Here is a 23798-nt window from a genome sequence, read left to right as displayed (position 1 = left end):
TAGGAAAAAAGCCTGGAAATTGGTTTTTAATGAGCTGGGTAAGGGTACTAAAAGGGCATTTGGTAATTAACACTGTAGAGGAAGATAGTGAAGAGTTTTGTAGGAAAAAAGATGCTTGGCCAGTTGAAGATTATGGTATTAGGAAGGACCAAAATGATGAAGTATGAAACCAAAAACTGAGGAGTTACAACTAACTTCATGTCCAGACACTACTCTGAGTGTTTTTAGGAAAAAAGTATTTTTTAAGCCTAGTAAACAAAATCATAATTTTATATGCGCCAGCACAAGCGGAAGCTAATTTTGCAGATGCGATGTAGATATCTAGTTACCTGGCTTTTTTAACTGGCTCAGAAAACTCAGTCAACTATAGTCTGAAATTTTCTAATTAGAAAATACCATGGATATTTTTATTGAAAAGGTTGGAGGAAATGGTGCATTAGTGATATTTTCTTTAAAAATATCAGTTACATTTTTGCTTGGGTTATCTGAATAGAAAATAGAAAATAGGAACACTGAAGACAGAAATAAAACAAGATAGTGAGCAGGGCAGAGGTGTCAAACTCAGCACAAAATGGAAAAGGCAGATGTGGCCAGGATAAAGGAACTGCAATCCAAACGTTCCAGAGAAATGTGCAACAGCTTTTGCAAACACTTCCCTACATAATTACTGTTCAGTTTTGCGTGTTCTGATCATCAGAGGGATTTTTCAAAGTTGAGAATTCAAAGACATTCAACCCTGATGCAAATTCCTAACTCACTTTCACCCTTATTTTAGTTAGGCACTCAGTAACTAGTCAATCAACATATTAATTTACATTTTTCAGATAAACTAATGTCCACCTATTGCATATCATAAAAATTTCTCTGCATTACTGCATATGTCTGCAGCATCAGAAATAACAATTTATCCAGGTGAGTTAGAACAATCCCTGAGTTTACATACATTATTTCTGCTCTTGATTGATTTATAAAGAAATGTTACAAAAAATATATGCCCCATGAAAGAAACTTCCAGGCATTTTTTCCGTCCAGACATTGGCCATAAATTTTCCAAAAACATCAAATCAGCTTTTAAATAAGCATGTGTCCTTCAGGAAGATCATATGCAGAAAAACAGATTCACTGTAAGGTTTTTTTATTCCTAGACATGCCAGAAATTTGCTTCTATGGGTGGCTCGGTGAAAGGTTAGCAAAGAGATCAATACCTCTCTGCTTTTGCTGCAGCAATGCTCAAAGTAACAGACTGGTCATTTTGTAGGTGGTTCTTTTGCTTTGCAAAATCTCAGCTGAATAGCTGTGACTCTGTCAAGGCACTGTACTTCCCAAAGTACACAGAGAATTGGGGCATGGATAACACAACTGTGAAAATAACTTGGACATCCAAATATGCTTTCTGAGGCAGTCATCTCATGAAACAGACCAAACCTTTGAAAAGCAAGGCCAGTTTATAATAAAAGATATCATATAAAAGCATATTGGTTTAAAATATTTTACATGTAAAAATATTTTTAAAAAACAGAAAGGACAGATACACATTAAAGAAGCTGCATTTTTTTTAAAAAAAGTTGGTTTCTGTCATTAGGATAAACAGGGTGGGAGTTAATGTTTTCAGGTAAGGAATTTTGGGAGTCAGGTAGATGAGTGAAAGACAGTTAAGAAAAAAGATCTGGTCCAAGAAAATCTTCTAAAATTGGAAAATTATATAAATAAGCTCCCAAGACTGCAGAGAAATATAACTGTTGTTGTCCTGTTCATTAAGAAAATAAGTTGTCTGATAGTCAAATATTTAACTTTTTTCATTAGAAGACAATGGAATTAAAAACCATACCTGATTCCCAAGGTCTTTCTATTAAGAAAATTTATAAAAGCTCAAAACTTGCACATCCCTCAACTTCTGGATGCACTAAATTGCAATGGCTAAAGGTCCATGAGGTGTTTTTGTTGTAGGGTTATCTCATTCCAGAGTGTGTTCTCGAGCATGAATGGGTCAGCCCTTATATTAATTCTCTTCAGATATCATACATTTAATTTATTAATTTGTGAAAATGTCTGACCCCAGCTTAGTTCAGTGGGTGGAGATTGTCATGGGCTACATAAAATGTTCAGCTCTGTTGTTGCTGGCTTTGCCCCATGAGTCTGGAGACAGGAGACCGCAGCAGAGCTGCTCCTGCCCTCCTGCATGCTCCCACCATGCCTCTCCACTCGCAGAGCGGAAAGGCTCCAGGGCGGGTGGCAGGGCTGAGGTGTCAGCCCTTCTGCATTTCTGCTCTGTCCTAGTGTGATCTGAGGCTGTAGTTTTCTTCCATTCACAGAGCTGTGTCTGAAATAGTCTGGAGAACAGGAGGCTGAGGGGAGACCTTATTGCTGTCTACAACTACCTGAAAGGAGGTTGTAGCCAGGTGGGTGCTGGTCTCTTCTCCCAAGTAACAAGCAATAGGACAAGAGGAAATGGCCTCAGGTTGCCCCAGGGGAGGTTTAGATTGGATATTAGGAAAAATTTCTTCACCTAAAGGGTTGTCAAGCACTGGAACAGGCTGCCCAGGGAAATGGTTGAGTCCCCATCCCTGGAGGTATTTAAAAGATGGGTAGATGTGATGCTTAGGGACATGGTTTAGTGGTGGGCTTGGCAGTGCTAGGTTAATGGTTGTACTTGATCATCTTAGGGTCTTTTCCAACCAAAATGAATCTAAAATTCTATGATTCAAGTGTCAACCTTTGCCTGTATAACTGCCTGGTCTGGTTCCTACCAAAACCTGTGTCTCATAGTTCCCACATTCCTTTTCCTGGTCACTCCAGCAAGACCTGTGCTACACACCTTTCTAGTTCACTCATTCAATAGCTGAGCTCTATGTACGTTTTGACAGTTATCTGTTTTGATAGATGATTGTTTTGATGGTGATCATTAGTCATGTTTGAAAGGAGAACAAAAAGGCAGAACTGCCCAGTTAACAGAGGTTAGATAGTAACTCATTGCAGACAAAGATGTTTTCATGGAAATAGAGCTGTCTAAAGATAAAGATCACTAGTGAAAATATTAAAAAGGTTTGTGGAAATGTGCGAATACATCACATGTAAGAGGAAGGTTTTACAATACTTATTTTACAATGTCACACATGTGAAGACCATTTTACAATACTTATTGCTTAAAAATTACAAGGTGTCCTTGAAAATACAGATATTTCTTCCATCAGAAATTAATACTAAAACCATGAAACTTGAGTAGTTAATTTGAATTTGACCTAATTGTCAAAGTAAAAAGTAAATAAGAAATACCGTAAGCTCTTTGGCGCAAACTTTTCTGTTCATGCCACAAAGGTATTTGCAATGAAACAGCAGCACACAAGGTAGCACCGATTTAGTTGCCCTTTATTTCTTATTGTGTTAAGCTGTTAAAAAAAAAAAAAAAATTTAGTGTGATGACTGTGAAACTCTAAAATGGTAAAAGAGTGAGCAGCTTCTAGATCTTGATTCCCTCAAGATAGCTGAGAGACTGCAGGGTCAGCCAAGTAGTGACTTGTTGATGCAAAGTGTCTGGATTGTGCCTTGCTGGCTGACTGTGGGATTGCTTTATAGCTCTCTGGGGACAAGGGACTGAGGGGCTGGAGAGCAGATTCTTCAGCTATCACAGGTCTGAATAGCTCATCTTAAACCTCATTGTTGGGGTTTTTCCTATTGTCCAACTTGACTCCAGATATTAGTGGTGCTCTTTGTTAATCAAATGATGTGTAATTACAGTGAGAACCAGATCAGAAGCTCCAAAAAAGAAAATGCAGTGAGTGAAAATGGCAGGTATATACACCATCCAAATGCTGTTGGGAGCCTTATCTTTTATTAGAGGTGGCCACAGATCCCTACTGTTGGAAATAGGGCAATATGTATAGGGGTCCTATTTCCACCTACTAGCAGATGCTCTCTTGAAAACAATTGATAGTGATTTTTTAAAAAAATCTTTTTTTGTGCCTGACAAGGCATAATTTGGATGGATTTGAACCTGGATTCCCAAGGAGATCAAGCCAGCCTAGATAAGTAAGTATAACTTTTGGGAAGTCAAAAGTGCTTCAACAGTAAGGAACATGGTCTCTCTGTATTGAGACGATAGGGCTGTGGTGTTTATACCGTTTGATGTATTCAGAGGTCTGCCTTCTGTGTTTCCACAGCCATTCCTGAAGTGGTAGGAATAACTCTACAGTGAGAGAATATTATTTCTTTCATCCGCCATTTTTGCCTGACTCTTTTGCAGGAAAAAAAAAAAAAAGCAAGATTCTTGCTTGTTTATGCTTTCCTCCCACTGTTCATTTCATTAAAAAGACCATGATGTGTCTATATATGTAATTCATATCTACTTTAACACTTGCATAATGAGCATCTATGTGTTTTGGACTTCTGATTTATTCTAAAAAGAATCTTCAAAATTTCCTTTCAGCTTGAAACCTATCAGAATATCAGACCTCAATATCAGTTCCAGAAAGAACCAGGTGCAGTGTTTCTGGGAAGGACTAATAGCTACTTTTCCCTTTTGAGGGGTTATTAGCTCTGCACAAATAGATTAAAACTGACTTGCTTGTTGTACTCCAAAATAGACAATGCACTAGGTCCAAAGGAAAACCAGTGCATATTGTTAGATTGAGAACATTAGAAGTTATTCAAGGTCAAATTCTTTGAATTCTTGCAGTTTGAATTATTTTTTTACTCTTTGCCTACCAGAAATTGCAATCCACACTACTTGTGTACTTTTACATGTACCACATTAAAAACATCTCATGAATATTAAAGTATTGCTGCTGACAACTTTGCAGCTTTCCAAAGATACCGATGAGGTGAATTTTCCTAACTCTCATTTATTTGAAAGCAGTGTTTCAATAAGGTTTTAAACAAAAGCTCTGAAAAGGCATCTCATTCTAACTTTGAAAAGGTTAAAAAAAAATAAATAGAAAAGACCCCATTCTCCTCACCTACCTCACTTGCATATAGATGTTTGATTTAAACATGTTATTTTTTCACCTATGTGACATTTTATTCACGTTATCAAAAAAAAAAAAAAAAAACCCCGACCAAAATCCAGTGTCAAAATTTTGAATGCTGTCTATCTTCGTTAGAAAGCTGTGTCAAGTTAAGATTTGGAAATCCTCTGATCAGTGAAATGATGGTGCCATAAATTTGCACTTAACATGCACACATCTTGTATTACAGGGCATAGCTAAGTCAGCTTGCTCATACTGTTCTTTATAATGAGCCTATGGCGAGTATGTTGAATAATGCCTGTATGCTCCAACTAACTCTTTGCAGGGTCGTGTTCAGATCCTGTTACTTTATCCAGCTTGCTGTCTTACACTATGGCAAGTTCTCTGGAGTCTGGGTAGCTACTGCAGCACAAGCAAAAATAATGCTGTAACTAGTGTTTTATTTGTATCATAATGTCATCTGCTCTGAGGGGTAGGTACACTCAGGCTTTACTATGATATATTTTGCAAGATTGTATTTTAAATGGGAGGGATGGATATTCAAAACTTTTTTATGTCAAAATCCCCAGGCATCAGTTTTTAGACTATACCATGTAATTGTTATAAAGTCTTACCAAATATATTATGCAACTTGCATTTTCTTGTCATTTCTTGCTGATATGTGCCCTTGCAGTTGGTTCTGTTGAAGCGCGTGACCCGTGGTGTGGCAGGAGCGGGTATCTGTCTGGGAGGCAGCTGCTAACACAGGAAAGCAGGGGCAGCTCTAACTTTGGGGATAGTTGGGATCTATTCCAGTAGTAGCTCATAAACCTTTCAGTGATCTTTCTTTGTCATTAAATTTTAACAGTGACATACAGTAGTGGCATAACACACATGCTTTTCACCATTTTACAATAGAAGGTGACTATAAACTAGTACAGAGGTCTTGCAACAATGCTATATCGTGTGACAACCTGTTGCAATATGTGGCAAGTTTGCTGCTTCTTTTTCTGCTAATGTTGCAAGGTGCTGTTGTGAATTCCTGCACCTGCACAGCAGCCCTCAGCGGGTCTTTCACTTTCCAGCCCCCAGGTCCCAGATCCGGGCACCTTGCCACTTGGCTGTGCTTGCAAAGGGTGTGTAAGAGAAAGCTGCAAGGCTGTTTAAAAGAGAATGATCTTTTATTCTGTTTTGTGAGATGGAACAAGTAAATATGCTTGTCAGTATTTTTTTCATAATTAATAACCTATAGGGTGCTTGTTTTGTATCATACTGTTCTCTGAAATCCATGTTGCACCCAGGCAAATGTGCGTGCGTGCACCTGCAGAAGGCTACTATAAAACTTCGCCTTGAGGTCTCCCCGGGCTAAAAAGCGATAGAGCAGACACTGACAGAAAGCATCAGGCAAGATCCTTCTTTTTTTGTTTCCCTAAGGCAGTGACCTCGAATCATGAAAATGGAAGGAACTCTACTTACTGAGAACAGGTTGGGGCAAAAAATCAATTACTATTTGTATTGAAATTTTTTATATCAATTAGTGCAATCTGTTAGTTTGTTGATAGCTTTTGCAATGCAATGTCTGATTGAGCTTGGAACATAAACATCAACAGTAGCTCTCTGTAGATTGTACTCATGCAGATGTTAACCATTATAAGAATGTTAATGAATTTCCTCAGAAATTTGTTCTACACTGTGCCTGTACTTAAGAAATGTCTTTTTCTTTTTTCTTTTTTTTTTTTTTTTTTCAGAAGTGCAGCCAGAAGTGTAGTAGGTCTGAATCTGGTGATCTGCACTATCTGGACAGTGGTAGAGGACTAACGAATCAGCAGCATAAAGCTTCAAAAGGATTTACTGTTCCACTCACTGGTGGCACAGCTCTGGTTCCAAAGGTATCAAGAATTTGACGGCAATGGCAGTTATGTTTCTGAGTAATAATGGTGAGTGTCATTTGGCTGGTGAGGACCAATTTTGATGTATGTGACAACCTCCATAAACTGTAATGCATTAAATATGCCACTGGATCAGGACCAGAATTCTGCTTATATCTTTATTTTGTATTTTTAGAAAATATTATCCCTCTTTATGCTGTAGTTTCCCATTTGCTTAATGCAAAGATGATACTTCTCAGAGATAAAGTTCTCAGAAATCTATAGATGCTATATGTGAAGCAGTTAATCATTTTGAAATTTCATTACTCTTCCAAGGGAAAATCTTTCCTCCACTTTCTGAGTAGTTAAAATGGTCATGGGTGATATCTTGGGAGCTGGAAAAATAACAGTTTGCAGTGGTTTTGTTCACAATGGCAAAACATAAAGAGGCACAGTAAGGCAGCTTATGGGAAAGATAGTACAAAAACAACACTGACCTCCTGACCTTTATAAATTAGGAAGTGCAATTTCTAAATCAAAAACAGCACCAGAAGCTCTGGGAATGGAAACAGGCTTAATTCTCTGTTGTGCAAAGAAACCGAGATTTCCATAACAGCAGGTCAGATTTTCAGTCCTGTGTACATGTCCACTCGTTTCATAAATTCCTGAAGGCTGTGTGTTCTGCTGGCCTTGGGAACAAGCAGAAGCCAGTGGGGGAGATGCGGGGTGGGTGGGTGGGGACTGACACTCTTTCCGTGCCAATGAGATGCAGAGCTGCCCGGGAGAGAGAGGATTTGAATATTCCTCAGTTCCCACTGGGGGATCCCTTTGCAGTTGAGACCCTCTTCCAATATCTATTGAATTGGCTGAATGCTGTCACAGCAGTAAACAACATACAGCTGCCATCAGGAAAGAATGACCCAGACCAGATCTCTCATCTTAAAATAAATATTAATCAGATATAGTGGCATTCAATGAGAGATTCTTTCCACTGCTGCTGCTTTTAATTTTCTGCATGCGAGATTTCTTCGATAGTGTGGTTCCTGAAGCTTGACTGATCTCTAGCAAGAGTTTGGTGGAATATCCCTTTGAGGATAGGGAGTTCAGCTGGGGCTGGGAAGGTGGGGTTATGTATATTTTCATTTAAAGGCTTACTCTTAATGCTTTGCTCTCAAAATCATGGCTATGGTACTCTTCTATAATCACAATACTACCCTGGTAGTCTTGTTTTTCAATATATTCATACAAGGCTATTCACTGTTTTGCCATTTGAAAAAAGGATGTTTAATACCTTCAGATATAGATTTAATTAATTGGAGTAGACACTTTTCTGAATTTTCCATGTATGTAGAAAATGATCTGCTGACAATACATTCTTATGTTAAGGAGAAGATTTCATACCTCAAAGCTGTTTATTAAAAAAAAATTGTTATGTTGTTTCAAAAAAATATTTTTTTCTATTACATTTATTTCTACTTTTCCATGAGACACGATTGTTAGGAGATAGAAAACATCTCTTGTCTGTAGGAAACAAAGAGTAAATGGATCTCAAATGAGGCACAACAATTTTTTGATTCACAAAATAGTTTAAATCCAATTCATTAGCATAAGTGTTTCAAGTAAAAATATAAAAATAATTGTATTATTACCACTCTTCGTACCACAGAGTTTGTGAGGATTAAAAAGAATGAATGTGTGGTATTTTCATTCTGTTTTCCATAAGATTCTTCCTAACTATTTAACTTGGTCACCAGAGTCCACCACAACTTTGTTGTTACTACTTTGGGATGGTTTTGTGGTATCTTTTTACTCAGAGCATCTAATAAAACTTTCCCAGACTTGCCTATGATAGCCCAAACAGTTCTTACCGACATACAGTTGGTATGTTTGTACTAGGGTTTTCTATTCTGTAATATTAAAATGAAACTTGCAAGCCCATATAGAGCTTAGCTATAAACTATAACTATAAATAGGTATAACTATATACCTATTTATAATTACTTTTTTAATATATCTTCTTTATCTGCCATTACATCTGATGTTATTAGTACTGACTTTGAGGCTCTCAAATACCAGGCAGCAATTTAATGTTCTTAGGACAGGATTCATCTTGAAAGGAAAGACACTTTTAAAGCTACCTTTGAAAAGCAGAACAGATCAACCCATATATGTAAACTAAGGTCCCGAGTTGTTGTTCTGTGCATAACATTGGACAGATTAATTTGTAAGTGCCACCAACTTCCAGTAGCAGATGTATGATGGGCTCTATGACAATATACTAGAGTTAACAGCAGCAAAAAGAATGTGACAAGAGGTCACAGATCAGAAGAAGTCTCATAAAATAGATGTCGAAGAATCCTTGCAGTCAGCTTCCCAGGCCACCCACCCACCGGCGCGAGCAGCAGCAGGGCTGGCCCCAGCGTGGTACGCTTCCCCTCCTTCCAGAAAAGCAGCTGGACGCTGCTTCTCTGTTCTAGGAAATCAGTGTGCTCTTTGGGACACATGGAGCACTTACAGTCCAGAAGAGAACGTCATACCTGCCTCATACCATCAGCCACTGAAAACTGGTCTGACACAAGTCCTGAAGACTGCTATTTCATTATTTTTTTTCAGACTGGGATTGTATTTTTAGTGGAAGAATCTCATAATGCCATGGTCTCTGACCTACTTGCACATCTCCAGTGGCCTTCATTTATAATAGCGTGGGGGGTTTTTTCCAAAATTCAATTGGTTTGCCTTGGTAGTTTCTTCTGCTTCCAGTCATGTTAATAGTGAACAGATCAAGAGTTAAAACATTTAATCCTGTGTTCTTGTCTTTTCTGTTTTTTCTAAAGGATGAGTCATATGAGTACGGATGGCCTTTTGTTATTTTTCAGTAAACTCAAACAAGAGTATTTATTCTCTCATTAGAAAAACAATAAATCAGCAAACAGAAAAATGTGAAATGATAATTTAAAAAACATCTTGGCTGTATCTTACAGTTATTGTTCTTTTACTTAAAAAAGACACAAAAAAAAAGTGTTCATAAAATGTGGTGGATTGCTAGTGCTGAAGCCTAAAACCTGGAACCTTTCTATGCTGAGGTCCCATGTGAATCAATAGCTGAAGTACATTACACTTGAGCCATTCTGGATACTACATGTACTGTCTGGAGAAACAGTGATTTGAGCAGAGACAACAGAGACAGCAACCTGTAACCAAGCAGAGCCACAGAGTGACTGTGTGATTTGCATGATGCACCTCCACTTTCTTACACAAACCCCATGGTAGAAAGGACAAACTACTTTTTATGATAATTTGTTCTCAGATTGCTCTTCTGATGTATTTAACAGGGTTTTGTTACTTAGAGATACAGCAAAACATGATTTTTTCGTGATTGTGTAAAACTAAACATAGGCACCAATTGACAACCAAGTTTATTCTTAAATTTATAAATATTTTCTGCCATTTTATCTTATTTTGATGTCCAGCAACCGCAAGCTGTAGAGCACAAAAGCCTTTACAAAACACTGTCCTGCCATAAAGTCTTGTAGCCATTTCATTAAGTGCTTCTTAGGTGGATAGGACTGTGGTATTTCTTTAAAAAGTAAAGGTCTGGGTTTTTTCAGTTGTACAGCGGAAATCTGAATTAGAGACAAGAAGAAAGGATTCCTTGCAAAATAATTTTGACACCTTGGTGAAAAGGAGGAGCATCCTCACAAAGGCATTGGGCCAATGTTCTAAATTAACAGATTTCATCATTGGCGACAAGAGTAGGTGCATGTTCAGTACAGAAAAACCACGCCCTGGCTGTAGATTTTGAATTCCCCAGTATTCGGTACACCCAAAGGTCATTAAACTAGTTTGGCTTGCGTCCCTCTTGCTGTGAAGAGAAAATGCTGTGGGTGCTGTCTGCTTCACCCATATGCAGTCATAATGTTGGCTCTGCCTTAAGAGCCTTCACAGCTGTGCTGTAACACAGTTCCCAGCATGACTCAGATGAAGGATTTCATTTAATCTGCACAGGACTTTCGCAAAAGAGAGAATTTTTGTTTGTGAAAACCATTGAAGCTGTGTGAAGCTGAAAACAGAGCTCATGTGAATGAGAGGCTGCGTCTCAAAAGCTGATTTCCCATTGTCTTAGGAAATAATTTCAGTGAAAATGGAAGGATGGGAGAAGAATGAAACAATTGCATTGAATTTGCCACCTTAATTCCTGTAATTGTCTGTTAAGACATCGGTCATAATTTGCATTACTTCTAGCTCATAAACAGGAATGGTTAAAGAAGTGCATGGTTTTTTGGTTTTTTTGGTTTAGTGGCTCTGGATTCAGCTTTTCTTGTAGGTCAAATGTTTTTTAAAAGTGGGTTTTAAGAGAAAACAATGTCGTAGATGCATCTTAGCAGGGTGTGTTGGTTCACTGGGTAGAATTAGGGAAAAAAAAAAAGTTTCTTTATACTTACATAAATGCAGCCTTTTTTTTTTTCTTCCCCCCTGTTTTTGGTCACTGTTTGCACTGGTTTATTTCTGTGAAACTATACACTCCTTTTTAAATTCCAAAATTCTTTGTTATCATTAAAATCCACACAGAACAAAAAATAAGTATCTTGTTCCTGATGTAGGGGTAATTACAATGACAAAGATTGAAGATTGTCAGTTCAGATGGAGCTCTCTTGGAAACAAGGGGTAGTTGCCAGCCTGTTTTACCGGTCAGAACTTCAGAAACCTTTAGAGTAACACTTAGATCATTTGCTTATGGACTGAACTTTTGGGGAGGTGGACCTGAGGTCACCTAATAGATACGTAAGAGTGTGTCTCTTATTTGTCATTCTGAGGCAGAATGTCACTAGCCACTAGACTCAAACATACACAAGGAATCCCAAATTGCGGGAGCAGCATGAATACTCCAGTCATCTGATGTAGAGGTTGGTCAATAGTTTTGGTCTACAAATCTTTCATGGTATCTGCAGTAAAGTGCAAATATGTTCAATAACTTTTAAAAGTAATTATTCCAGGTGCCCCCATGCAAAAATGCTCTGATTCTGATAGGAGTACTTTTTTTCAGTTTAGTCCAGATGCCAATGCATTACATCCCTGGGAGGGTGAGTGTTAACCAAGAGCTACTTACTAAGTAGTCCTAAATTGCCTGCAAGATTAAAATATCAAGACAGCTGGCTTTCTAGGGAGCCTGTTTCTGTGCAGAGGATGTGAAAAGGAAGACTTTAATCATAAAATGTCTACGGATGTTCAAGGAAAGCTGTGCCACAGGCTGTGCAGGCTGGGTAATTAAAACAAAACGGTGAATGCCTAGTCAAAAAGAATTGACTCATGATGGCAAATGGCAATTGCCTCGTGGTTTTACACTAGAATTATAAAATCGAGTCTACAACCACTCTTATGTGAAGGTAGCACGAATGAGAAATTCCAGTGCAGCTGAACATTGCCATTCGTTATTTGCTGAGCCACAGCAAATGTACTGCAGAACCCAAGGAAGATAAAGTCCATAGGTTATTTTGGGTTTTATGGGATGTAATCATTAGGTGATATTGGTTATGTTTCTATACAGAAACCTCAGGATTCATAAAAATTGAAGGTAAGCATTAGTGAAAATAAGGGAGTCACTGAGGATGTTCCCTTTTTTTGAAAGGGTAAACTTAAGAGATATAGAGAAATGTTTATTGTGGTCAAATGGTCTGAAAAATTTGTAGAATTCAATATGAAAATGGCTTTAAGTCAAAGACCATGATCAAATTTCTCATGTTTTTTCCCTTGGCTATTTAAATGTGAACACTTACCATGTAATATTCATCAAGTTTCATGTAAATTAAACAATTACTGTAACAAACACAAAGGCATTAATACAGAAAACAGAGTGGCAGTAAAAAACTGATCTGCATGTGATTTTGATAAACAGTTACTTTAGTTTAATTCTTAATCCATAGCTGAGAATGGTTTGGATCCAGTGTTTGTTCTGTTTGTACATTTCTTTCAAAGACAGACAAACAAATCAATCCAGGTATTATTAGATATTGTGGTTGTAATTTATGTTCTGAGCATAACTCCAAAAGAGAAGAAAACTTTATAGGTCTATGCATAAAAACTTGAACCATTTTGTCTTATATTCTAGGATAGCTTAACAGGAGGTGGTTATCTGTTTATTGATTGTAGCTACTTGAAGTTTATAAACCAAATAACCTAACTTGTTAAGTAATGATACTGGATATGAAAACCCAAAGCTGCATGAAATACTTCTGCCATCCCAACACAGACAACATAGAAAATTGGGGAGTATTTAATTAATGAAAAAAAAGTGGTTCGTAATTCCTTTGAAATGTATCAAGCCATTCATACCTTATGAGTGTATAAGACACAGAAGAGACCCTCAGTGTACATTGAAAGTGGCATCAAATTAAGATCTCTTCATACTTGCTTCAACCTCTTCCACCTCAGGTGACCCCAGCAGAAGAAGACTTTCCAGTTGAAGTGCAAATGTATTTCAGATAAATGGGTTTTGAAATGAGACCCAATACCTATCAGATTAAAAGATAACCTCAAGCTGCTCTTATTTTGTTATGCATACAGAGATATGGGTCCCTTTTTTTGGGATGACAGTTGATGACATTAATGAATTATTGATGGGCAGGATGATTACCTGGGTCACTGTAATCTCAGCAACACTTAGGAACAAATGAATGAGTACTCCTGCAGTTAATGACCTAGATCAAATTAATTGACTGAGAGTAGTTGGTCATTGTTTTAGGAGACATGAATGCAGTGACAGCTTTCTGCATTCAGTTTGGAGTCTCCCAAACTTGTACTTAAAGCTACATTCCCAGCAAAACTACATTCATAACAAAACCTGCTTAAGCCATCTTAATTGCAAAATAAGTTTGTGTGTTCTCATCCTATTCTCAGCACAGTTTTGTATGGAATAAAGAAAGAACTAGGGTTAAAAGGAATTAGTAGCCTCAAGATGTCTTTTTTTTTTTTTTTTTGGTCTGCTATACCTTCTTGTTTGAGGAGCAAACAGTAAAAAAAGAAAAAAGTGGTACTTGTTCTGCATTCCTTCAAACATTGTAATGACAGCATCAAACTGAACTATTTGGAAAGTTTTAGTTTGGGAGATTGGTACTTCTTATCTGGCATCTTGTATTCTTCATAATTTATTTTAATGTTGGCTTTCTCCTCAGGTCAGACAAAACGATGGTGTGAGGCAGAGATGGCGAGAAAAGCACTGGAACAGAAGTGTTGCAATTTTCAGACCTCCCTATCATTAACTGATGGATCATCAGCAGAAATACCCAGGTTTACTCCTTCGCTTCTGGGATTCTTCCAGTTTGTGCAGCCACATCAGGTACTTTCCTTTTATCTTTGTTAGGGAGCACTAAGAAGGGGCTGTACCCATTGACTCCTAATTAACATGAAAAAATGCTTTAATGCAGAGGCTTTACCACAGGACTTCTTTTTTCACATGCATATATTTCACATACAGCACACACTAACTATTCATATACAGTCTCAGTGTGCATTTCGTATGCACGCAAAAGTTCTAGATGTGCTGTGTATCTTGTTTAGTTGACTTTATTCTTCTTTAAAGCCAAGAGAAATATTAATCATTCATTTGCTGTTAGGGGATGGGTCGTCTTCTCATGTTTCAGTAAAGGGGGTGGAAAAGTAAAGTAAGCCAATTTTTTTCCTATTTAAGGCCAAAGCTGGGGAATGCTTGTGGCTGAGTTCTGTACATGGCCCGGTGCTGGAAGGGCAGGGAACAACCGATGTTGCTATTTTGAATAGATTTTTCTTCCCCCCCCCATTTTTATTTTTGCACAGAGAGTCTCATGTCTAATATTTAGACATGATGAGCTTTGTGCAAAAAGTAACTTTGCTCATTCTTGCCGTGTTTCAACCCTCAGTTATTTTGGCACAACAAGATGGTGAGTAATTCGAGCTTCTTATGATTTTTTTCTTATGTTTTTATTTTATTTTTATTTTCACCAATTATTTTAATAGCTTATTAAGAAATGTGTATTCAAAAATCTCACCAGAACACTTTTCCTTCACTAATTCAGCAGAGTCAGATATGCTGAAGCTGAAAGCTGCAGGAGTTTGCATTACCATCCCAAAGCTTTCTCTTCGCTTTGCTTTCTTTGTGGTTAAAAGGACTGTACAGTGCTGTCTGCCTTAGCTGCATTTGTTCTTGTTCTTACTTGTTTTCCTATTACAGACACCGGAGAGTTTTTAAACTATTTCTTTTAACTCTTGGAATAACATTTGAACTGTTAGCTCTGTGCTGTCTGGAAGTTATTTGTCACAAGCAATAAGTCTTTGCTTCCAGCTTTTTTATTGGGAATTCTCTTTTTGTAATTGTGTGCTTTCCACTGACTGCATGGGGGTTTGTTTAAACAGTTTGTGTGTGGAAGACAGCCTTAAAATTCTAACCAGTGTTGATGAAACAGTTTTTAAGGGGAATATATGAAAATATGTCAGCTTAAGGGATTTTTACTTTGACGTAAAGCAGGAGGATAAATTAATTCCCTCAGCTGAAATAGTTTGAATTGTGCATCTGCAGGCTGTTTCAGTCCCTCATGAGACTAATTAGCAGCTGATGGTATCTGGGAGTCGATGTGAGTATGTGTGTGCATGTTTACAGAGAGCAAGAACACCAAAACCCGAACGAACATGGAATTTAAAGGGGGAGAAAAATACTTTGTATACAATAATTCAACTTAGAGTGAAGATAAGTGTGGTATGAGTATTTAAGTTAAACAGATGACATTCCACAAGTACAGCTGACCTTTTTTGGATGTGTTCTGTTCCTGCTAGCCAGACGTTGTAAACCAGACCTTCCTTAAGATGAAACATTTTTCTTTCTTGTAAACATAAAAGATCTGCAATGTATTTATTCCTGTGTCGAGGCAACAAATAGCTTTACAAATAACTTGATAAGAAGCAGCCAAATAAACTGTAGTGCAGTAAAGGAAAGCTAAATGCCTTTAAAACCACACCCTACCCTAGTCTGTATGATACAGATCAGGAAACCGATTACTTTAGCCGTTTCATGGCAAATCTATCTGCCTCAGCATACCTGGAAAGGCCCTTCGGCCGAGGGGTGACTGTGAGTCCACCAGCAGGCTGTTGGCAGTGGAGCAGTTGGACCTCAGGGCTCTGTCAATGAGCAAATCAGGTAACATCATCTGCAACAGCAGCGTGCCCAAATGCCAGCCTCCCTCACCAAGAACAGACACAGGCTAAGCCTTGTAAAGTATCTTAAAAAAAACCCAAACAATGCATATAAAGATGTTCTATAGAGAATATACATAATATACTGTGAACTGATGTTTTTCTTTTTCTGCTTTTCCAGTATATAAACTGTCTCTTCAGAAATCTTCAGTGAAGAAAATACAAAATTTGAGCAAACATATGCTGTGAGTTTTCTCTGCTTACAGCAGCAAATAATACACATACTGCATATATTTAATATGTATTATGTATATTTTATATACATATATCTTCAGAGAGATAAGGACTAAGGGCCCATCCAATGTAAAAGAAGGAACATCAGTTTTATTTCTCCCAATAAACAATCCTCCCTGAGTGCCAGGTCTCTTTCCCCCCACTCCGGTCGTATCCCTGGACGTTTCTGAGGCGCAACACATATTTGACTCAAGAAATGGTAAATCTTGCATAGAAGAACCATGTACAAACGAAGTGCGAGGGAGTATTCTCATTTCTCTGCCACATTCCTGTTTCATGGTGTAGTAACATTTCATTACCGGGCTAACTTCCATACTGCTTACAGGGATGAGGTTACACAGAGAGACTGATAAAACACTAGCTATCCCTTAAAATATCAAATTCAGTCCTCTCTCTGGAATGTTCCTTTCCACACATTTGAATATGCTTTTCTCACAGAAAATAATAATTGAAGGAGTTGATTATTAGCATCACTAATTCATGTGCAGGGCAGCAATGGACTGGGAAGCCAAATTTTCCATGATTCAAAAGAGAATTTCCAGACATACTAAAATGTTCTCTCTTGTCAAGAAAAATGTTTATATGGTTAGTATCAAATGTAAGTCAATATAAAATTTTCCTTGGGAAAACCTGCCAGGAGACAAGACTTGGCAAGGTATTAAGGAAACTGCTCAGTATACGCTAAGTTTAGGATAGTCAGATGTACCTCTGGGCTGTGTGTTTCTTTGTCCTGCTGTAATAGCTAGGAATGGAGATTTGAGTACAGCCTCAGGTTGAACTTCTTCAAAAGCTTGGGATCTGGCTACTGTGGAACAAGGAATTTTCTGTGACTTCCATATACAAAAGCTGTATGTCCTGGTAACTCACTAGGATGCTTTTAGCCTGCAAATGAAATCACCTACATGAAATTCAGGTTTTTTGATGTGTGTTTAATTAGTGTAAGGCATTTGCAAGCCCTGACCATGTTCAAGATGAAATGCCTCCTTGTGGCTGGCATGACGTGAAGCTGGTGCTTCAGACATGACAGGTGATTCAGATTCCAGAAACGTCTATTCAGTTCCACCATTTGAAGGCGCCTTTACATCCTGCATATTAAACTACCAAAAAGTGAAAGAACTTCAAATGCTTCTTTAGAAAAGAAATCCATCCTCTACCCAGCCAGCACAATTTGTGCAAGCATTCGCTAGTCTTATGACCTGCATTCATACCATTTATCTTGAGTTTGTAGAGTGAATCTGGACAGCTACTTCCAGAAGACAGCATAAATTTTAGCTAGACAGACTGGAGGTGTTTGGCACTTTCCACTGACTAAAAAGGAAGCACGTGCACAGCCCTGCTCACATCGGTGCCAAAAGGGAGCTCAGATGGATTTGAGTCAGTCTCAGCTACATCTGAGATGGGTAAGGGACATCTCAGTCACCTGGAGTATGACACTTCTCATATGTACACCCAGTAGTCCTTGAGGAACTTCACTGAGGTCATCAGGAAAATTCTACTGCTCTAAAAGCAGTGTGAGAGCAGCGCCAAAACACCTTCATTATTATTCCAAATTATTTTTTTGCTTTCCTGTAATTTAGTGTTTTCCTTGTAATATAAGTACTATCTTGGATATTTGGTCAAGAAGCTCATTTCTGAGGTATTGACCAAATCCCAAAATATCTCTGAGAAGACTTATTGACCTTTCATATTACTTTCAGTCACAAATTACAGTTTGAAAATGAAATATAACCATTACATGTAGGTTTCAGGAGGCCAGGAGGCAGCATGCAAAGAATTCTTCATGTTGAGCACCCACTTCTGATCCCCCAGAAAAGATGATGATATTTTAGGAAAACTTATAAGCAGCTTGGTTTAGCCATTTTGCTTTCTTTTATTAATTGGAAAGTATTAGATCAGTAATGAAGTAGATGGGTACTGCATAGATGCAGTATATTTGTAAGACTGCCAGACCGACATTTTTAGCACTCACCTGTATGCAACATTGTACATATGCATTCTTTGTTGATAAATTAGCTACTTTAAGGGTAATGCTAACAACAGTCAGAACTATCTTTCTTCAAAGGTTTTGGTAACAGAAAAGTCCCCCTCCAGAGTTTTGAAGGCAAAACCAGATAATGCATGTTTATGTGCCAACAGATGATTACACCATCATAAGTAACCTGGACCATGTGAAGGTGTGAAAGATCAGGGATCCACTGTTCTTCCATTTTTCCTAACTGTTTTTTACGAAGCACATGGCAGGCAAGGTTATGCTTAGGAAAATTGAAACATTTCTTTCTGGTGTGGAAAAATCATGCTAAATGAAAGCCTGGGGAATCCACCCCCTCTAAACATTATATATATGTTCTTGGAAATATGACAAATTTCATAAATACATTTTAGATCACACAGCCCTGGAAGACATTAGCCTTAGGAAAATGAGACCATTATATATCCCTTTCATTATTTTCCAGGTTTGTTTTTGATTTGAGACCAAATCTACATAGACTGATTTTTTAAGAGAGGAGGAGTTGGAAACATCCACTGCTTTATTACAAGGGGAAGAGGCAGAGGTAGAAGGGTGTTGTCTCTAGCAAAAATATTACTGTTGATGCCTCAGTCAGAGTCATTACATTTGCTCCCTTTTTAGTGCTGCAGAATACAAGCAGATCCTATTTCCTCTTCCAGCTCCTGCCAAAGTTTTGAGGTTTGAAATAGGCAGTCAGGTGTCACTTGCAAAATCTTAGCTGATGCCAGCCTTGCACAACGGCTGGGTGTTAATTAATGCTATTCTAGAGAAAGAAAGGAGTGAATTACTATCACTTTTGTGTTTCACAGACTGGCTGATAAACCAGTCTGACATGGATCTATTAGTCGTTGTTGCAGTTAGGTGCTAATGTTGCTCAAACCTTGTTTTAATCAGAAACATGCAGAAAATGGGACATACCTGGCTTCATAATTGGGAAAGTGTGCTGTAGGTCAGTAATGGAAATGATGCAGACTGTCATTTAGCATTTTGGATTAAAAGCAATCTCTTCAGAGTTGAAAGGTTCAGCCTACCAGTAGGGGGAAACAATAATAAAGCATGCTTTCCCAGGCAAGTGGGCAGCATGAAAACTATATTGCCCTTGATGTTTTTATGGTAGATTAGTGATCTGGAGAAGAGCACAAGCCACAGCTGCTGTAACAGTTGCAAGTTTTAATTTGTTTGTTTGAAGTAATAATTCGTCAAAATCCATGGAAGTGGAAATTAGTGCAATGGTCATGTGCATTAATACTCCAGATTATGCTGTCCTTTAGTCATGCTTGTTTAAGAAACTAGGCAAAAGATCTCAGCTAAGAAAAGGAAAACTGTTGGCAATGGTAAAGATATGTTGTTAACGAAATGGGGTTTTTTGGTCTTGAAGTAACTGGATTAGATTCCCACATCATTGCAGAAATTCGATGTGAGGGAGCAAAATTCAATTTATTACTGGCAACATCCAAAAAAAAGCCCCCTCAAACTTGAAAAGGATATAATAAAATGTTTTCTGATTCAACATGACAACTGTTAGCTCATTCTCCTTGTGGTAGCGTGGTAAATTGTAGATTGCACAACTTTAACATGGTTTAGAGTTCAGTATCTACAACCTCTACGTCTACAGTTTTGAGACGTTCTGATTTTGGTTTTTGGCAGATGATAAATAACCTTCAACCCAAAATGGAGCAAAAATTTTAGTGTCATCATTTTACCTGCTGTAATACTTTACCAGCCTGCCCCTCCTTTGACACATCCATGATAATATACCCTGTACAGAAGGAGAACTGGGGACAGATGTGATTCCTCCTCCAGGAATGATGCAAGAAGTGTTTATTTTGCTTCTGTACCTTCAGGTCAGGCTGTTGAGGGGAGTGTGGGTGGGTGCAGAAGAATGCTACAGCCCTTGGCCCTCAGCATGCTGCCCATCTGCAGCCCAGGGGATCCAGTGGATTCCTCCTGGAGAGAAGGCTGTTTGGGGCTGTGCTGCTCATGGTGATGTTTGTTACAGAGACTCTGCATGGTGACTCACTGCAATTGGCTTCCCATGGCCATACTGCTAGTAGATAAGGGAGCCAGTGCTCTGGCTTAGTTACTGCTGCAGGACAGCACCTCCTCTATGGATTTTCTTTTTTCCATTGAGTCTTTTGATGCACAGGGTTTGTGAGGTTTTACTTTCTGTCCTCTCCATGACTTCCTTGACAAGAGTTGTTTTGTCCCTGGAAAAATCTATAAGGAAATTTCACAGAATTTCCTGATCTTTCTCCATTCAGCACAGTCAGACACTTTGTTTTTCAGGGAAATAACATTCCCATATTTATGTGTAGGGACCATGCCATTAATATTTCTGACATTGCTTTGAGACTGTATAACAATTTCAAAGATTTACCCTTACATTGCCCCTGGCTGTGGCTGATGAACTGATAATCTCCACAGGCAGTAAAAAATTACATATTACAGGAGTCAGAAAGTCTCTTCTGTAAGTATAACAGAGATAGAGAGGTGTGCTTATCCTATCTTAAGTGCCAGAAGGGTGCAAGGAGGAATGAGTTCCATCGGTGACTGTAGAGCAATACATCTTTCACACAGAGGCATAGTAAATTATATTATGCATTTATATTTTCAAGCAGTCATTTTTTTCTCATCTTGTATTTCATAGGAAAGGTTCTGTCCATTTTGTTTTGAGAAAACCTAACCTACTTCCAAAAGCTGCTTTTATTTATTTATTTTTACTTCAGAGCCAATCTTGTCTCTGAGTTTGCAAAGTTGAAGCCTCTGCCTGTTTCGTGTCAAAATGACAATGGAAAACATGATATAACCCCCTCCAACAACAACCGTTTGTTGGCTTTAGTTTGGATAAACTTTAGCTCTGGGATTTCTGGATTTGTTTAGTGAAAGTACAGCAGAACAGATTCCTTTCAGATTAGCTAAGAGACTACTTCCATTTTCCCTCATTTACGTCAAACCCTTCATTTAAACATGAACTATCAGAATGAGAACAAAAACGGTACCTCCTTTAACAATGTCTGCACATTTTTGTCTTGCTTTGATTCACACAAGTACTCCGTGAAGAAATGTCTGCCAGGGAGGAGAAAGCACGCACAGGACATTGAACAGGAAGAATGTGATGATAGTGGAAAGATATATATTTTAAGGCTGAATGTGTTTTGTTATTCTGAAAGCCTAGGCCTTCTCTTACAGCTAAAGGGGCACCCAAATGACTCTCAAGAAACAGGCGATGTGACTTGTAGATTTAAGAGTTTAGCTGAGTCTGTACCAGAGCGGCCTTCAGCATAACACAAAGCTATCCACAGCCACAGGAGACCCATCCCTTTCTGCTGCTGGTTTTCTCTTTCAGTCATTGTGCATCCCACCCTGGAGGCACCTCTGCTCTCCTGCCAGGCAGCAAAAGATTTCCTTCCATGTGCAAAACTTCTGTGGGCTGCTATGGTGGCTTCAGGCGCCACTTTATTCCCAGCTGCGAAGGGCAGCAGAATCGGAGGAACATCCTGCGCATATTTGCAGCAGTAGATATGAAAGGATGATCTGTGTCTGAAAACTACTTCCCACAGCAATTCGACACTGGCGGTTCTTGGAAAACTTCTGGACATAATTAGTTCCCACTGAAATTCCCTGCAATTCACTCCCAGTGACCAGTCGGTGTGTTAGCAGGTTGTCTGCTGCAAACTTCTCTTTACCTCTATTCTTTCCCTTTGTGCTGCTGATTCTTGTCCCTCTCTTCCTCTCCATTTTCTTTTAGGAAAAGAGGTAAGGGGAAAACTACAGCTCCTTTTTCAAACATACACAAGAGAAACAATTGCTTACCCAAACTCAGCTAACGGAAAATATGGGAAGCATCACTTATTGTTCCTTTGATGTTCACTGTAATAGCCACGCTGAGCATCAAAGGAGAATGAACTACATCCCCCATGCTTTTCTTCAGCTATAAGCAGCAAAAATAGAATTTATATTATCTTGGAAAACACTTCTATGTTCATGAGAGGCTGTTTTAAAAAAATTTTTTTTTTTTCTGTGTTTGGCTTTAAATCTACTGTATGGTGTTTGCTTGTTTCCCTACAGAGCAGTAGTCATTCTTTGCCAGCTGTTTAAGAGAAGAATGTCCTAGTGAAAGCAAACAATAGGCTGTGTAGTGGGAATTGCAAATCTTTGAAAAGAGTAATTGAAATCTGCTCAGACATTTTGAAGATTCTTTGCACAATATTCTAAGCCTGTTGGTGGCTTAGTCGTTGGCAGGGTGGTCCTCTTTGTAGATCCCTTTTTTTTTTTTTGTATGAACAGAGTAGCATAAATATGGAGGGGAAAGAAAAAGGAAAGAAGAGAGGCGTTCAAGTCAAATTGATTCTTTTCCTGTTAGAGCAACTGAAGAGGGAAAGAGCATTGTGAATTTCTTTCAGTAAAGAATCAAAAAGAAGTACAGCGCCTCTTCATTTATCAGTTGTTCTCTGGCTCAGGCTTTTCCACTCATACCTTTTAAGGACGCTGGCAGATAAACTTTGGTGGAACTGGCTGCGTCTGCTGAAGATGTTCTACCCTCCTCTGCTACGCGGCGCTGTTTATTCTCACCCTGTGCCCGCAGGCGTTGTTGCTGCACAGAGCAGGGAGAGCGAAATGTGTGCCAGGCTTCAGGCAGCCACTTCGGTAGCAACGCTTCTGACCTCTGATACTAATAAAAAGTCAGCTCTGTGCTTGCAGGCTCTTCACTATACCAAAAGTGTGGATTTTCACCTGACAAGGGAATTGGTTAGGAAGATCCTTAGGTCTTCATGCTTGAAAAGCAGGCATAGAACGTGATTCTTAAAAGTGGCCCCAAAATTAAGTAAGTTGTCTTTTGTACCCTGAGAAAACCCTCACAATACTCACTTTAGTAGCCTTAGGAAGTTGACAATAAGAACATTGTATCCAGTATACAAATAGCCATTTAATATCCTCTATGAGGCAGATTAAGAAGAATTTCAAATACTGCCATCTGTATCCAATAAACTGTCCAAAATGGATGTGGGGTGAATTAGTACAAACTGGAAAAGGAGTGAATGAATACAAACTGTTTTGCAGATGAAACTAGGTTAATGATGCTCTATGCATTCAGAATCCCCACCCCTCCCCCCACCCCTGACCTTCTGAATTACAAATACCTTTAATTTATTGGCAGCCAAAGATATGATTCTTTTCTCTATACAATACGCCAGAGTTCTTTAATCCAATAGTGGAATATGAAATACAAGAACCAAACCCTTCATTTACTTCCAACTTCTGAAATTACAGGGAAATCAATAGAATTGTGCAGGGAGTTATATTAGTGTAGAATTTGACCCCCTGCTGCTTTACTCATCTCTGATGTAAATTCACTATGGCCATGGAGTTATATTGGGGCTGACTTTGTCCAATGTATCTGAAAATATAAATGATATTACCATATGTACTATACTGCATTGTAACATTTCCCATCTGTTTCAGTCTCAGGAGAGAAGCATTGAATCAAGCTGATTTCTTCCAAGGCAAACCACAGAAACAGCATTGCAT

General features: G+C 38.4%; 1 protein-coding gene across 2 annotated transcripts in view; it reads left to right on the top strand.

Moving 5' to 3' along the window:
- Nucleotides 1–14478: 14478 nt before the first annotated feature.
- COL3A1 (collagen type III alpha 1 chain) overlaps nucleotides 14479–23798 on the top strand; it is a 52939-nt gene continuing 43619 nt past the window's right edge. The window contains exon 1 of one of the 2 annotated variants that reach the window (XM_054830051.1): nucleotides 14479–14721. In XM_054830051.1, the coding sequence (XP_054686026.1) occupies nucleotides 14643–14721 (79 nt within the window). In that variant the 5' untranslated portion in view covers nucleotides 14479–14642. The remainder of the gene's footprint in view (nucleotides 14722–23798) is intronic. The other variant, XM_054830052.1, reaches the window with a different exon arrangement.

Source organism: Grus americana, chromosome 6 (genome assembly GCF_028858705.1).
Source record: "Grus americana isolate bGruAme1 chromosome 6, bGruAme1.mat, whole genome shotgun sequence".
Taxonomy (NCBI): domain Eukaryota; kingdom Metazoa; phylum Chordata; class Aves; order Gruiformes; family Gruidae; genus Grus; species Grus americana.
This window is presented reverse-complemented; position numbering and strand designations above follow the sequence as displayed.